General features: G+C 41.2%; 1 protein-coding gene across 12 annotated transcripts in view; it reads right to left on the reverse strand.

The window, feature by feature from the left end:
* The window catches only part of MYBPC1 (myosin binding protein C1), a 130,947-nt gene that overhangs the window by 30,262 nt on the left and 83,936 nt on the right, over positions 1-16,749 (reverse strand). For 10 of the 12 annotated variants that reach the window (XM_053255296.1, XM_053255297.1, XM_053255295.1 and 7 more), the window contains 5 exons: positions 16,073-16,261; positions 12,911-13,045; positions 7,257-7,367; positions 1,814-1,981; positions 928-1,016 (listed from right to left, as the gene is read on the reverse strand). In XM_053255296.1, coding sequence (XP_053111271.1) covers positions 928-1,016; positions 1,814-1,981; positions 7,257-7,367; positions 12,911-13,045; positions 16,073-16,261 — 692 coding nt within the window. The remainder of the gene's footprint in view (positions 1-927; positions 1,017-1,813; positions 1,982-7,256; positions 7,368-12,910; positions 13,046-16,072; positions 16,262-16,749) is intronic. The other 2 variants (XM_053255300.1, XM_053255302.1) reach the window with 1 other exon arrangement.

Genomic DNA, 16,749 nt, shown 5'->3' on the forward strand with positions numbered 1-16,749 from the left:
TATTTATTTATTTAGTTATTTATTTAATTAGTTAGTTAGTTATTACACTTGTATACCGCCCCAAGCTCGTGTCTCTGGGCGGTTCACAATGACAAAACAGCTAAACACACATCTAAAAATACATAAAAGCAATTAAAAACTAACCATTTAAAAATCAGCACAGAATTAAAACTTATAAATTATCCAGAAGCTGAAAAAGCCTGAGTAAAAAGATGGGTTTTTAAATTTTTTTAAAAAAATTGTCAGAGAAGGGGAGGATCGTATAAGCACATGGGACTATAAGCAGGACTTGGCAGGTGGGCATACAAAGCTCTGAAAGTATTAGCTCAGGATTAGAGACCTTCTGCCTCAGTGGTAACTCAGATTCCTCAGGTCATGTTCCCGTGATCAGCAGAGATAAGCCTACTAGCTGACATGATAAGCAGCCTCAATGGAGATGGGAGTGATTTGTGGAGCCACTTCTGTGGCCACAGAAACAGTGGCACTGTAGGGGAGGGCACTGGTTGTGCAACCAGTGTTGACTTCATTTTCTTCCATGGCCTGGAAGCCCTCCATGGGAGAAATGTTGGCAATGCTGGTTGTGCAACCAAACATTTCTCTCAATGGTGCCACAGCTTCCATGTCCACAGCAGCAGAGCATTAGCGGCTCCCATCCCCACTGAGGCTGCAGATCATGTCAGCCACTATAGCCACTACTAATGTGATTTATCTCTGAGAGTTCTGTTTATAAAGCCACTTTCTTATGCATTCTCTCAGTAATCCTTACAACTTGGTAACATAAACCAGGGCTATTATCCCCATAATATTAACCATTTCTGCAAAGTCTAATCGTATATGCTGCTGTACCAAGAATATTATGGTATCTTCATGTTTATTTCTGATTTAACAATAGCAGGAGTATAAGAAAATGTATCTTTTTTTCCTTACCTGGAAGGGGATAACAAGATTCACAGCTTCTCCAACCCTTCTAACATAGGTTTGCTTTAAGTGTCTTGGCAGGCGAATCTTTGGAGGTTCTTAACCAAAAAAAACCACACATTTTAAAAATATATCACCAATTAATTAGTGCGATGTGTTAATAAATACACAAGGAGCTGCCTTTTATTGTGTCAGACCTTTATTTAGTTCTTCAAAAGTGCATATGCTACTCTTCCAACATATGTTCAAAGTGGCTTACAAGAGAATTATACTTTTTTTTTGCCTTAAAATTCATCAGGAAGACTTTAAAATATATTCTTAAAGCTGAATTTCAAATTCAAAATCTGGAAATTTCAAATATGTGCATAATGTTATTGCAGCTTGATTACATAGATGGGCACAGAAACTAGAGTCTGGTCTTTATCCCAGGGTTCCAATTCTCATCAGTGGGAATAACTATTGCCATTGCTCCTGTGATCTATGCGGGTGGTTATAGTACAGAGTTGCCACTTCCAAGTTGCTTTTTCCAGCCCAAGCCCCTTGGCCACCAAGGCAAAGGCCTCACTCAATGCAAATGTTTTTTTAAAGAAGCCATTGCAAATTTGCATATAATGTGAACATGACAGTCCATTCATTGTCCATTGGGAAGGAATGACCCAGATCTACAGAAAAGAATTGGACAGGATGCACAGACAAATTCAATGGTCTGCTTCAAATCTGGCCAGATGGAATCCAGTGCAGGTGACTATAAAATAGATGGGGGAAGAGGACATGTAAAGTCTAGATAACACAGGAAGTAGCCAAAGAAAAATCAGGTACGTTAATGAGATGCATGCTCACATGAGTCACAGGAAATGCATGTTCAAGTAGGTCACAGGTAAATTGCCTGTCTCACCTATAATTTCCTTAACTAAAATGGGTTGTGGGTGCATCCGAGGATCACTGGGACCTGCAGCATTCACAGCTTTTACTCTGACAAAGATTTTTGATCCAGTTGGCAAACCAGTAATGGTGAATTTTGTTTTGTCGGTTAGCTCTGGATTGGCCACGATCCATTCTTCCGCTGAAGTAGGATAAAAGCAAAAGGGGGAGAAATGGAAGAACATTGAGGGTTATATACATGAAGCATAGCTCTGTGAAGAAAACCACCAATATGGGGGAAAATAATGTTTTTGAGAGTGCAACAAATTGAATACATTTCATATCCTTAAACTATTTGGCACGTTTGTGGTCAAACCACTAGTTCTTGTTATATGCAGACTGTAAGAAGCAAATGTTACTTGATTTTCAAAAGATAATCATTATTTCCCAATTTTAAAAATCTTAACCCATGTCTGTTGTTGAGAAAAACAGAGCAGGATATCCTATATGGCAGCCTACAACTCTTCTACCTGAGTAGAAGAGTTTAATTTAGTCTTAGTAAAGTCAATGAGATTAGAGTGGAATAAGGGGTTTATAGATTGTGCCAACTTTAATTTGTCAATGAACAGAAACGTCTCTGAAAGTGACTTCCAAATGTTGAGCTTAAGCCACTTAGCTCTCTGATATATTATGATGATGTATCGTGCAAAATACATACAGGTGAAACTCGGAAAATTAGAATATCGTGCAAAAGTCCATTAATTTCAGTAATGCAAATTAAAAGGTGAAACTGATATATGAGACAGACGCATTACATGCAAAGCGAGATAAGTCAAGCCTTAATTTGTTATAATTGTGATGATCATGGCGTACAGCTCATGAAAACCCCAAATCCACAATCTCAGAAAATTAGAATATTACATGGAACCAAGAAGACAAGGATTGAAGAACAGAACAATATCGGACCTCTGAAAAGTATAAGCATGCATATGTATTCAGTACTTGTTTTGGGCCCCTTTTGCAACAATTACTGCCTCAATGCGGCGTGGCATGGATGCTATCAGCCTGTGGCACTGATGAGGTGTTATGGAAGACCAGGATGCTTCATTAGCGGCCTTCAGCAATTCTGCATTGTTTGGTCTCATGTCTCTCATCCTTCTCTTGGCAATGCCCCATAGATTCTCTATGGGGTCAGGTCAGGTGAGTTTGCTGGCCATTCAAGCACAGTACACTGTATACTTTTCAGAGGTCCGATATTGTTCTATTCTTCAATCCTTGTCTTATTGGTTCCATGTAATATTCTAATTTTCTGGGATTGTGGATTTGGGGTTTTCATGAGCTGTACGCCATGATCATCACAATGATAACAAATTAAGGCTTGACTTATCTCGCTTTGCATGTAATGCGTCTGTCTCATATATCAGTTTCACCTTTTAATTTGCATTACTGAAATTAATGGACTTTTGCACGATATTCTAATTTTCCGAGTTTCACCTGTATTTGAAAGCAATTGTAAAACAGGTCATCAGGATTATTGTATTAACCCCCTAGCGTACAAGTAATATAATAGCCATTAACTGCAATAACAGAATTCCACATGGAATCCAATAGTTGGTGCACAATTTGAATCCTAAAGATTTCTTGTCTCTTTGTTTTGCGAAAGAAGACGTTGCTAGATCTCATGAGTTTGGGAATGATTTCTAGAGATGAAGGGGGTTGCCAACAACACACATTGTTTGGCACCACTACTTCTGTGTCTTGCCTATAACAGCTCCCTCCCAGTCATGTATGCAGACATCTCTGCTACCCCTTGCTAATCCTCTTCTCCTGCCACCACATTTATCTTCAAACACAATTTCAGTTTTATGTAAAACTCCAAGTTCTGAAAAATGTTTGTAAATTGTAATCTTGGAACAGCAGCCTAATCCCAGTATAAATACCATGGCTAACACCCAGGACTAGCAATATATTGATATTCATACTAAAGCTGTACCACCTCACAAGGTGGGACGGGCCACCATCTTCCCTTCCTTCTGAAACCCACGGTGCCTCCCGAAAATATGACCCTGGGGGATGGATAGAAAATAGTCCCTCCCCCCTCATGGGTGTGGTGTCAGGCAAAGGCTGCACCAGCACAGGACCAGTCTGGGTGCCAGCCCATATACGGATGACACCGGATTCCTGAGTTCTATGGGTCTTCTATGGGTGAGTCTGCACATGGAGCTCCTGGCAAGCACATACTTCCTCATTCTGTAAAACAAACATCTGATGTATTGCCAAACCCTGCATACAGGATTAAGTGCCAAATATAGCATGTGGACTAGCCGTGATTTATGTTATAAGATTGTAACTGATGGAGTGCAACATTTGACAGGTCTTTATGTGGCGTTTGAGTCTGAAAGATGACTGCACCCAATAAGGTCATGACCAGCCCTACCCAGGCTTGGGCAGACCTACTTGGGTGAGCCCTACTTCGCTATTATCACTATTAGCCCAGGTACAAAACCCAGGTTACCCTGGTGCAGAGTGCCGGGATCAGGATCGGCCCCTGGATTGCTCCACATGGCCAGTCCTACTCAGGCTTGGACAGCTCTACCTGGCTAGGGCTGGTCATGTGGAGTGCAGAAATTGATCGCAATCCTGGTGCTCTGCCCCAGGGTAGCCCAGGTTTTGTTCCCAGGTACGCCCTTCTACCCCACTCCCAGGTCATGTGCGGGATTAGTACACCCTTCTACCTCACTCCCAGGTCATGTGGCTGCTCGGGCTGCCTGCAGCCTGAAAAGCCACAGAGTTGGGCGGCAGGAGTGCCCAGCAGTGGGGAAATCCCCCAATCCTGCCACAGTGAATTGTGGGATGCCGGAGGAATTGCTCCTTTGGCTCCTGGCTCTACTGCTCGCTGCAGTATGGCTCATGTGTTGAGTGAGTGGCAGAGCTTTCTGGAGAATTGCAATGGTCAGCGGGGAGGCAGGGAGGAGCCTGCCTCCATGCCAGCCGACCCCCCAAACAAGGTGGAATGGTTGTGTGAATGACCCTAATGTCTGGGGATCTCTCCTCCCACTGCAGCCCCCCATGCAACACTATACAGCATTGGACCCCCTGACCCACAGGAATAGCTTTTCAGGGGACTCATTGGGATGACTCAGGGGGCAGGAAAGATCCCTTATGCAAACTTTGTTCTGCTCTCATAAGTCTGTATAAATGAATGCTAAATAAAGTGCTCATTTTCCATATTACCATCATTGTTTCTGGACCGAGCTGCAAAACACTCCCATGGTCAAAAATTACAATTAACAAAGCAAGCGACTAGCAACCTACGCTCACAGAAGTCATCCTGAAAGGACTGTAGGACAGTTCACACAATCCTAATTAGGAGAGGAGAAGTTAAAACCAAGGCTGGAGCACTGAACGTGGAGGGCTCCCTCCAAACCAGCAGCTGTTTCCAGCTGCTGAATGAGGTAGGAGGGGAAACCCTGCAACCCAGCTGTTGCTTAGCACATGAGCACACAGTGTGCCTCCAACCCTGGTCTTAACTGACAGATGACTGACAAACGGTGGCATGCACAGCTTCCGAATTAGGATAGGAGACTTCTCCTAATCATGATTGTGTCAACTGCCCTTGTGTCTCTTAGATCCTCTTTGGAGGATCAGAGACATGTGACAGAGAAAGAAATGGAACCACCAGTCTGCTTCCAACAGCAGGCAGTGCCAAATCACCTCCTATATCGGGATTGACCTGCAACCAATCTTCAGCATTACATGAAGACAAGCTGACACTTATCCTCGGATGCCAGTGAGGTCATAATACCATATGTACTTCGGTATACAAATAGAACCTGGTTTGGAGCTCTGTGGGTGCTCCAGTGTGTAGTTGGAGCGACCAGCAAGCACATGCCTCCCCCACATTAATGTCAAAGGTAATTTTGCATGCAGAAATGGGGGTGCAATGCAGGCAGCTGCCCCTGAAAATAGCACTGAATGAGAAAGTCTTTGTGTGAGAGAGCTTCATGTGAACATCAGAACTCCGCACGTGCAAGGAGCCTCTGGATTAGCCTTCATCCAGATAACATCAAAAAGCTAGTTGCTTCTCAGAGCCAGAGCTCTGGAGAAAAACAGGCAGCCATTAATCATGCATCGTACGTAACAGAAAAATCCGGAATCACAAAAAACCTCAGTGCCAATATATTAAGCAGTCCATTACTGAACTTTAGCAGGGAGGGGGAGTGCATTTTCATAGAGACAGAATAATACACAGTTGTGCATGCTCTATGAATAATGCATACTTGGCAGAAGAAAGTAACCACATTCATTTCTGAAATGGATTCTTCAGTATTCTTGGAGTGGAGAGCCAGTGCCTTTCGTAGGCAGAACATGGGATTTGGGCACATGCAGTACCCGAGTTTGAATCCTACTTCAGCCATAAAACCACTAGCCTTGTGCAAGCTTTTCTCTCTCAGCTTCAGTTTCCCATTTGTGAAAGAGAACCAGTAATGACTTACCTCACAGGTCTTAGGAATACAGGAAGCTGCCATATACTGAGTCAGACCATTGGTCCTTCTAGCTCAGTATTGTCTACACAGACTGGCAGCCGGCTTCTCCAAGGTTACAGGCAGGAGTCTCTCTCAGCCCTATCTGGAGATGCCAGGGAGGGAACTTAGAGCCTTCTGCATACAAGCATGCAGATGCTCATATGAGAGTAGCCCTAAGGGAATGTCTTATGGTGCTCACATGTAGTCTCTCATTCAAATGGAAACCAGGGCAGATCCTGTCTAGCAAAAGGGGACAATTCATGCTTGCTACCACAAGACCAGCTGTCTTTTATGAGGACCCAAAAAATAAAATAAAAAAAGAGCTGAGTGTAATACAAAAATCAATAATAGTGCTTCAGTTTCCTGAACTTTCCCCCTGTCACCCAAATACTCTTTTATATTTGCAGGAGTATATAGTAGACAGTGTTCCCCAAAAGCTCAGTTATACTGTTGGAAAAAGTATAAGATTTCAATAAGAAAATTATTTCAATTTACCAAAAAAAAAAGTAAATTCAATTTCAATTGTTTAAATATCTTCACTGTATACTGTACCTTCCAGGTCATAGGTTGCTTCCAGAAATTCACCATCATATACTTCTGCCGATAAACCTTATGAGAGTCCATCATTACAATTAATTCAGAGACACCCACTTTCACACAGGCAAGAGATGAGTCAGTAGTTAGTACTCCCTGTTAGTAAGTATACAGAGATATGTACTGCACCTTGAAGAAGAGCTTTGGGAAGATTGAGGAACTGGGAAGACAGTGGAATTAAATTTGTGCATGCATGTATGTGTGGGAGGAAACGGGACTTCTTAGGAACCACTTCTACTCATGGCAAACAGTTGCTTGCCTGGTTCTCTTCTTGGTTTCCATCAGACTGAGCCTCCAGTAACCGATTAAGGGGAAATGTCACAACGGGAGGGGGGAAGGATGATGTTGAACACTCACAGGGTTTGGGTGTCTTCTCTTCAGTCTGCGTCAGGCCCCCGTCCGCCTCCTCACTATTATTTTGCTGTGTACAACTGTCTCCCATGCCCTCTGTAGTGGGTGCCTGGGGACCTAAATGATTTGGAAAGCACATATGGGAATTTATAGCCATAGGGAGAAGAGCCTTTTAGACGCCTATATCTGAGCATCCAGAGAGAAAGTGAAAGAGAAGAAATTTGAAAAAAGAAAGGCAGGAGAAATCCATTGAGAAAAAAGGAGAAGATTTAACAGGAAGAGAAGATTAAAAAGTTTAGCCCAGAATAAGAAAAAGGAAAATAGAAGAAATAGAGAAGAATAGCAGTGCGGAGGGATATGTTGATACAAAGCTATCTGAAAGACTTCTGGCATGACTATAGTTGTGATCAACTGATTGGGTACCACAAGCAAAGCTGCTTTCATTGTTGCCTCTTGATCTGTCTTTTAGACAGATAATAATAGAACACAGCAAAAGTGATTCACCATAATAGAACACAGCAGAAGTGATTCACTGGAGAGCCTATGATTAAAAATGTATCTGAGGGTTAGTGTGTCTTGCCACATGAAAATAATGATAACATTTTCAATAGGTTTCACAATCTGACATGTTACTGGATGATAAAATGGGCAGGAAGTGAACACTAGAGACAGCAGCAGCACTGTGGGGAAGTGGGTTTCTAGGACCAGCTGATAGCAGAGTGGTTACATGTATTTCAGTAGGGTCCATTGTAATGTCTTATGTTGCTAGATTTTGTTTTAAGGCCCTAATTCTTAACTTCCTGTGAATACATGTTTCCAGGATCAGAAACCAAACTGGGAAAATAAAAGGTATGGAGTACACATTTTACTTGAGGTTGTTCACTTGGTCAAGTGTACCTACAGATGTTTCAGAGGTTGCTGATTTAAGACAACAATATTTTAGCACACTCCTTTGCTTGCTAAGTTGGGTCAAACTTAGGTCACTATATGCCTTTAAAAAACGTCCTATTATTCTGTAGTAGATTTTTGTGTTATTGGTCCCAGAGAATCAGAAATGCAAAATAGGTAAGAGGATCTTTTTATTACAATAGTTTGTTTTCTGTCTGATGAAGATTTGTGTAACTAAAAAGCTTTCACACTCCTGGAGTTTTCCCAGCTGGGCAACTTTACTGTGGCACAAAGTGCCTAAAGTTAAGCTGTTTTGAGCACTTTTAAAAACAGTGCTACTTTTTTAGGACACATATAATGTGTAATAACTGCGAATCACCAGGAGCAAAGTTGAATAATGCCATTGGCTGTATGAATGGCACTTTCTGTTGCTGTCCTGACATCGATGTAAATAGTTTCCTCGTATGAACTCCCACCTAGCCAAAGTGTAGCAAAGCTGAATTCAGTTGCAGTTTGGAAAAGCTCTTCTCCTACAGAAGGAAGTGTAACAAAACAGATCAGCTTACCTATTTAGCATTTATGATAACAGTTATTCTGAGATGATAAAGAGTGTTAGGAGTCCCTAATTATCTAGGTGCTCATTCCATTATTTTCAGCTCCTCGAAACTTCTGATTCATAGTACAATAAATGTATGCCTGGAATGAATTAAGTGAATCATTATATATGAATTATATATGATCATGTCACTAAGTCTACAATTGATGCTTGATCCTTTAATCCCATACATTTATGTGTATATGGAATGTAATATTAGTTCTACTGAAACCAGAGAAAATTCTTTAATAATGTTAAAGGAGCCATAATGTTTGTCTGTTTTTCCTAGGTCATCCTCTATATTTTTCTAGAACATACCCTGCCTTTGATTAAAGCAGCCCTAGTAATACCCCATTCAAGGGCAATAAACAAGAGAGAGAGAGAAGAGAAGAGAAGAGAAGAGAAGAGAAGAGAAGAGAAGAGAAAATATTACTAGTTGATACAATAATTAAGCAGAAGAGAAGAAAGGTAGAACTTTAAAAAGTGACAGCTGAAAGATTGACAGTCAAAGAAAGTACTTGGAGATCCAGGCAAAACATTAAACTTTGTAGAAAAATTAGTTGAAGGAAAGGTACTGGAAAAAGATGAAGAACAGAGAAATTCAGATATTGATAGAATAAAGAAAGGAGAGAAGGCAGAGCAAGAGATATAGTGGTAAACATCAAGTATTTTTTACATTCTATAGAAAAATTTCTTCCACAGGTTTACAATATATACATGACTGACATTCATGGTGTATATATAGGTGTATATCTAGATATGCAAAGCATAAGTAGAATATACAGAATGCACACAATATTGTTTGTAAAATACATTGCCGTTGTATTTTATCTGAGGTGGGTAGCACCAAAATGGCAGACAATCACTGTCATTTTGGGATATCTTCTTAATGCTTTTATGCCTGTCTGGAAGAAAAAAGTAAAGATTTTGCTCTGTTCAACAAGTATACAAGGAAATTTGATTTGCTGCACCCTGAAATTTTTGCTCCCCGCTATTGCTAATTTACCATTCACATGCATATAAGCATTCTCCTTCAGCATTTGTGTCCTGAGAACTGACTGGCACCCTCTTTAACATGGTGGTTATATGTGGATCACCACAAGTTGGCTTTTTTAATGTGGTGAACTGATCCTATGAATGTTCCTCCTACATGTGTCAAGATTACAGCATAACACAGCCACATTTCTTCAAAGGTGTTCTGGAATGCAATGAGACACCATTTTTAAAAAAAACAACCCCAAAACAAAACAAAACCAAACCATCAGGCCCATTATAACACCAGATTACTATGCCCCAAGCCAACTTGTGGTGACTTCACCACATTATTGCCTGAGAAAAGATAACGTGAATCAACTTTGATTAATCAAGCAAAAAACACTGTCCCAATTAAAAGCTTGATTGTTGCAGTGCCTCCTTGCTTCTCTTTGCCCCCTTACTTCTCTTTGACAGTTTTGTAAAGAATCTAACTGACCTTCAGTTTCCCAAGAACTTGAAGTATGGCATTTCAAGACACTTCCACAGAAAATTGATTTATTCTGCATTGTACCCGATGCATTTTGAAAGTACAATATAGCTATATATTGTACCTTTAACAGGGTACTGCTAAGTGCAATTCACCCACAATGCATTGAGCAGATATCAAGAATAAATCAATGTCCTACAAAACCTGTGGATGTATTCCTCTTGATCTTCTTCCCCCTGCCCTTGTAAATTGATACAACTCTCTTGTTTCTGGAAATATCTAGCCAGGTTTTTATGATTTGGCTAATTTATCCAGGTTGGGTTTTTTTTAAAAAGAGAATCTGTTTGGGTCTCTCCCCACCCCCAATTTCTTAAATGGTCCCATATTACAACTGGCTGGCAACATGGGGAGGGATTGAAATCCCAATAAACAAAACCTTCTGCACATAAATCAAAATATCTTAATGCTCTTAAGCAGTTGATTCAGTAGGGAGGGCTTGCAAGGTGCTGCCAGGACTATCCATATTCTAGGATGTGATCCACCCCACAAAACCCTTTTATCTGAAAGACAGGGAGTCTGCTCTTCACCATTCCTGCTGGGGTGAGCACTGGAACCAATGGTTGTGGACAACAAAGTAGGCACTGGAGGTCATCTCTTTCCCCCCAGTGGTGTCTGGTACTCCTCTGCAGGCTACTCTTTGCTCCACTTGCTACTTCCCCTAAAGCACCTATCTAGTCTTCTTGTCCTATGAATGTATATGCTAGCTGTACCAATAAAATAATTCAAATTAAGCTAATGGTGAACTAGATAGCCTTTCTTGATAATTTCCTAGAAAAACTGGTTGACTTCCAGAGCAATGAACCACTGGCGGAGCAAGCAAATTTGTGCTAAAACAGATATTCAAAGAATTGTGCTCTTGCACGATAATGCTTTTGCTCAAATGTCTCAAAGGACATGCACTGTACTGTCATTGCACAACCACAAGCATACTTGTGGTAGCCCAACACTCATCTGGAACTCAAACTCCAGATAGCACAACTAGCTAGCACATGTTTTGTGCGAGAGCAGTGTCCTGTGAGTAGTTTGTTGCTCTAGGTGTCAGCCTTTGTTCCTTAGATAGCACAAAATGAAGGGGGTAAAGTCATTTCTGCACATTAACTGGATTTTTGCTCTTTGTTCAATGTCTGATTTCCTTACCGATTCCAGGTGACACCAAGATCCACTGCTCTTTGCCACAGACCAATTGCTATTTCTACTTATAACAAGGCTATTGAGAAATGGAAACCAGTGGGAACAGACTGAAGTGTTGAAATGTGATCCACATGTACACACTGAAAATCTCCATTATATAATATGGCTTCTACATAACAGAGGCCCAGTTCACATATAGCCAGATGTGGGTTAAATAAATCCATATTCAACTTGGCAGTTGTGTGATGGTTCTGTCATTGGCTTGCCTACCAGGACTAAAAAATGAGGCAAAGTAAACATCTCATTGTGTTCTCATGGGTTGGGGAGAACAGATAACTTGTCTATATGGAGAGAATAATTCCTCTTTCAGCTTTTTTCACATATTTAATTTTACCCCTTACTTTTCACAGGTATTTTGCCTATGCTAGAGATGCTTTCATACAAACAAGCAAAAACCTGGATTAAAGACTCAATAAATAAATCACAATTTTAAAGCTGTCATGCTATTCTTCCATTCCATATTCAAACCATTAGCCTTACTGAGCTCTATATGTCAGATCCTGAAGAATGCTTAGCTCCCACTTAACCCTATGTGGGAAACTGAAAAATATTTTCAAGTATAGTTTACAATGGCTTTTATTTCATGGCATCAAATATCAGCCAATGTATTTGCCATACCGTATTCAGCACTAGCTTTGACTGCTGAGCATTTGAAAAGTATGCCTTGCACTGATCTGCAAAATCTGGGTCAACATGTTCAATTGACATTCAAAAAACTAGTGAGGAGTGGCTCTTACTAGATATGGACTATCCTGTACCAGAGTGGTTTGCCTTAGGAACAATTCACATAACCACTTTTTAACCTAGTGAAAATGACTTATGATTGCCCTTTTCAGTCAATTTTACCATGTTGAACTGGTCTTATGAATGATTCACTGTCTGTCCAGATCACAACTGAAAACATTCTAGAGAATATTGAACCAAGATTAATCACTGCCTGGACATGTATGAAACATTCACAAGACCAGTTTGACACACCAAAATGTAAAAGGCCCACATCAAATACCAAATTGTAATGAATTCACTACATAAGAAATGGGTATGTGGATACCAGTTAATCTGCAGGTCTTCATATCCTACACATACAAATATAAGAAGAAAATTCATTCATGTTTCTTTTTCTCTTTCGTCCTTTCTCAAACATAGAAGACCAGGATTTCCACTGAATGCAAACATGATACATATTATGGTAACATATTTATCCAATCCCTCAAGATTTCTAGATTATAAAACATAGGTCTGAAATAAAAATTGGAAATCTAGACCTTTTTAAAAATAAACAATAAACAGCAAGACTAACAACTTGGACACAGGAAAACTTGGACTACATAGGAAAGAATATGTACATTGCTTCAAAAAATTCTCATATTTTACACATTTGCCTCAGTGTGAATGGGAATATCTCTCAAATAGAAAGGTAGGACATATCTTACCTAACAGAAGTACAACACAGAAGTCACTTACTTCCTTCAAAGCAATATTCTATAACATAGCCATCTAAACCTGCAGCTCCAATTTGGTCTGGTGGCCGCCATTTCATGGTAACTGTAGTATCTGTTACGGAATCAACTGCCAGGCAGGTGGGTGGACTGGTGACAGCTTAAAAAAGAAAGGAAGGAAGGAAAAAAGGAAGAAAGGAAGCAGTTGTGTTAGCAATACAACCTTAAATTGTGTCTGTATTGCTGTATTCTTCTCTATTCTCTATTGGGTGGGGGTGGGAAGCCAATTTGTCTTATTGATGAGAGATAATTGATCAGGTAGTATCAGCCAAGCTTAGTCAGTTGGTGACAGTATCTGAATCTAGACCTATCAGTTCAAGATCTCCAAGGCCAGTGGACTGAGCTGGAGGCTGAAGTGCAGCAAGAAGGGAAGATACTACTCTGTTGACCAGGCAAATGGCAAAAGGCCAGGTTCTTAGTATTTAAAACAGTGTTGGCCAGTTTAGAGACTTCATAACGGTAAAAAGTAAAGTGTGCAGTCAAGTCGATTTTGACTCCTGGTGCCCACAGAGCCCTGTGGTTTTCTTTTGGTAGAATACAGAAAGGGTTTAGCATTGCCTCCTCCCGTGCAGTATGAGATGATGCCTTTCAGCATATTCCTATATCGCTGCTGCCCAATATAGTACCAGCGGGGATTCGAACTAGCAGCCTTCTGCTCATTAGTCAAGCATTTCCCCACTGCCCCATTAGGTGGCTCATAGGTTTCATACTGTCCATCAGTTGCAAGAGCTGAAATCACACACCCTTATTCTGTTTTGCACCTGAAGAGAGCTCTAAACGTGGTAGCTCACTAGGCTAGATCAGACTCATACCCTTAGGATACCAGCTGAGCTCCTGCAGTTCCAGACAGTGGACCCATGCAACATCAGATTTTAAGAATTCCGACGTTAAAAACATTGACATGCTTATCATGGAGAAAAAGGAGCACTATGAGCGGACAAAAGTTTGATCTAAGATTGTAATAAATTTTGATGATGAGTGGACCAAGGGACATTGCCAGAGGTTTGTCCAAATAAAGTTAAGGGACATGGTATTTTTCTATTTTTAAAAATTATATCCTGCCCTTCAGTGTGAAATATTTTTGGGTGGCTTACAACAATAAGGCTTAAAAACAACAATAAAAGAACAGACACATGACAAAGAGTAAAACAGTAGAGAAGAAGCTGTCAGAATTAAATGCTCACTTTCCATCACAGATTAAAATGCCTGGCAGAACAAAAATGGCCTTTGTCTGGTGCTAAAAGGGCACCAACCTGGCATCAGATGAGGCCCGCCCTAGGGATTATGTGGTACATAATCAGTGCACCACAACCATGAAGACTGTCTCGCCAATTGCCACCTGCCTTGTGGGGCACCCTGAGAAGGGCCCCAAAAGGTGGTCTCAAGTTCTTCAGATCTGCAGGTCTCAAGCCATGTAGGCCTCTAAAGGTAAGCACCAGCACTTTGAATTGCACCCACAAATGGTCTGGCCCACAAATTGTACAACTGCAGTACAAAGGTTAGCTCATGTTTAATGTGGTGCCAACTTTTATACTAAGAAACTGTGAAACTGAGATAATACACAGGATGTGGTAGCCTACAAAACATGGATTCACACACATCCTCACCCACCCAACAATACTGGTTCATGAAAAAACTTGCATGTAACTATCATGAATGTTATATAGTGGGGTGATTCTCACGATCGACAAGAACAGGCAGGGAGAGTGCAGGGGGACGGCTGTTTTTAACTCCCCCTCCCTCCCAAAGGACCGAGTTCTTCTGCTGGGAGTGCGGACCGTGCTCCCAGATGAGCAGTGCTGCGTGCCTTGAGCTCCAGAGGCCAGGATGACAACATATTCCGACCCCTGGAGATCCCACAGTGCACTTTTAAACTAGTGTGCAGTGCATTGTGAGGATCTGAGCCCACTCCTGTGCCAGCATCATCTGGGAGCAACTGGCACTCACACATGAGCAGTCAGCCTAAGTTAAGGGCATGCTCGTGCCCTTAACCTTGGCTAAATGGCAGGCTCCATAGGTGAGTTTGCTGCCATGGCACCAGCGGCAGCTGCTTGGCTCCTGCTGGTTCTCACGGGTAGCCAAGCCCAGGCTTCACTACCTTAGCCTGGTCTTGGCTGCTTGTGAGAACAGCCTCAATCAATAATAATTATGCTGAAGCAGAGATTATTTTTACATGAGTTGAGTAGACTGGCATAAGTCACTTTGTTGTGCTAGTGGATATGTATGTCCAAAGTGCAGGAAAGGAGCTGGGTACATTGCCTCTTCAAGCAGAAGTGACATAAGTTACCATCACCTGGAGTGTTGATGTCCACTATGAAACAGTTGGCCCATTCAAACAACCATACGGGGGTGGTTTTGAGGGGGATGATCTCCTACCCTGTTGCAGTCAGATGAGCAGAGTCTCCATTTGGCTCTGCAAGCCCACCACCCAGATGATTGAAGCATCCATGTCTCCATTGCAGAAATAGGGAGCTGGGTCCGCAGAAAAGATGACCCATAATGCATTATGCCAGCAGTACACTGGAAACCTTCATTACACCATTAGATGTCCTCTGATTGGCTGAGAAGGGGCAAGAGGCGGGCCCAGCCCTATTGAAAACATTGTGGGGAAAGTACCATAGAGTGTGCTTTGCAGAGCAGCACATTCACAGATGGAAGCCCCTGTGGCCACAGTGCTCTGTTGTTTTAATGGCCACTGGATCCCGGAAACAGCGTACAATGCTGCGTGCACTTTTCCAATCAAGGTAAGAGGGCTCTGCTGTCCTCCTACCTCTTTTTAGAGCAGGATAGGAGATCTGGGCTATGGAGATTTGGAAAGACTGGGTTGGCAGGATTCCTGTGGCTCCACATGAGCCAGAATAGTTGGGTTTACTGCCTCCTGCCTTGAAAATGATGGTCATGAGAACAGTCCTAATGAGTAAGAGGACAGTGGTCTTCCTTCTGTGAGTTTAGGTACCTATGGCCTTGTACTATAGTACCCAATCCAAATAATGGTGTTTCACTAATGATCTGATCATCTAAACATTCACATATATTAGTATATTATCAATCAATTAATCTTTATTACAGTCATAGACAAGCATAAAGGATAAGGGTGATTACATGTTAAAGTATATTATCTACTCACCCAGTGGCACAAAAGGCTTTGAAGGCATGCTTGGTTTAGAAGTGCCTATGGCATTGACTGCAAACACACGGACTTCGTAGGCAACTCCCTCAATCATCTTTTTGGGCTCAAAAGTTGTTTCTTTAATAAGGTCAAAGTTCAGTCTCATCCACCTGGAGCTTTGTTTCTTTTTTCTTTCAATGTAATACCCTAAACAATAAAAACATAATAGCTTTAGTGAATGACCCAGCACATCTAAAATGAGCAAATACAAACACCATAGTAATTACTTGATCAACCTGGTCAGTACAGAGGTATCTGAATACAAAAATGTTCCTTAGGAAAAGCAGAAACCCTGTATTGAAATGCTTCTGCTTAAAAATATGTCTCTGTATGACAGAGACACTCTTTTGACCTCTCCTGCAAATTGGTCACAAACTATTTTGTATCGTTTGAGTACCTGTCTTATATTTTTCAGTCATCTCAGAGTACTTTATATATATTTTCCTACATGCAGATAATTTTGTATAGAACCAAGTGAAGGCAATACTAGATGATATGAGAGCTACATGACTGCTGTTGAAAGCATACACGCTTCATATTTTCTTCTCTTCTCTGCAAAATATGTGATGTAATATCACACTCCAACTTTTCCACCCCCTGCAAAATGGCAACTGATAAACTTCCCCTGCTAAGTG

Source organism: Hemicordylus capensis, chromosome 5 (assembly GCF_027244095.1).
Source record: "Hemicordylus capensis ecotype Gifberg chromosome 5, rHemCap1.1.pri, whole genome shotgun sequence".
In the NCBI taxonomy this organism is placed as follows: domain Eukaryota; kingdom Metazoa; phylum Chordata; class Lepidosauria; order Squamata; family Cordylidae; genus Hemicordylus; species Hemicordylus capensis.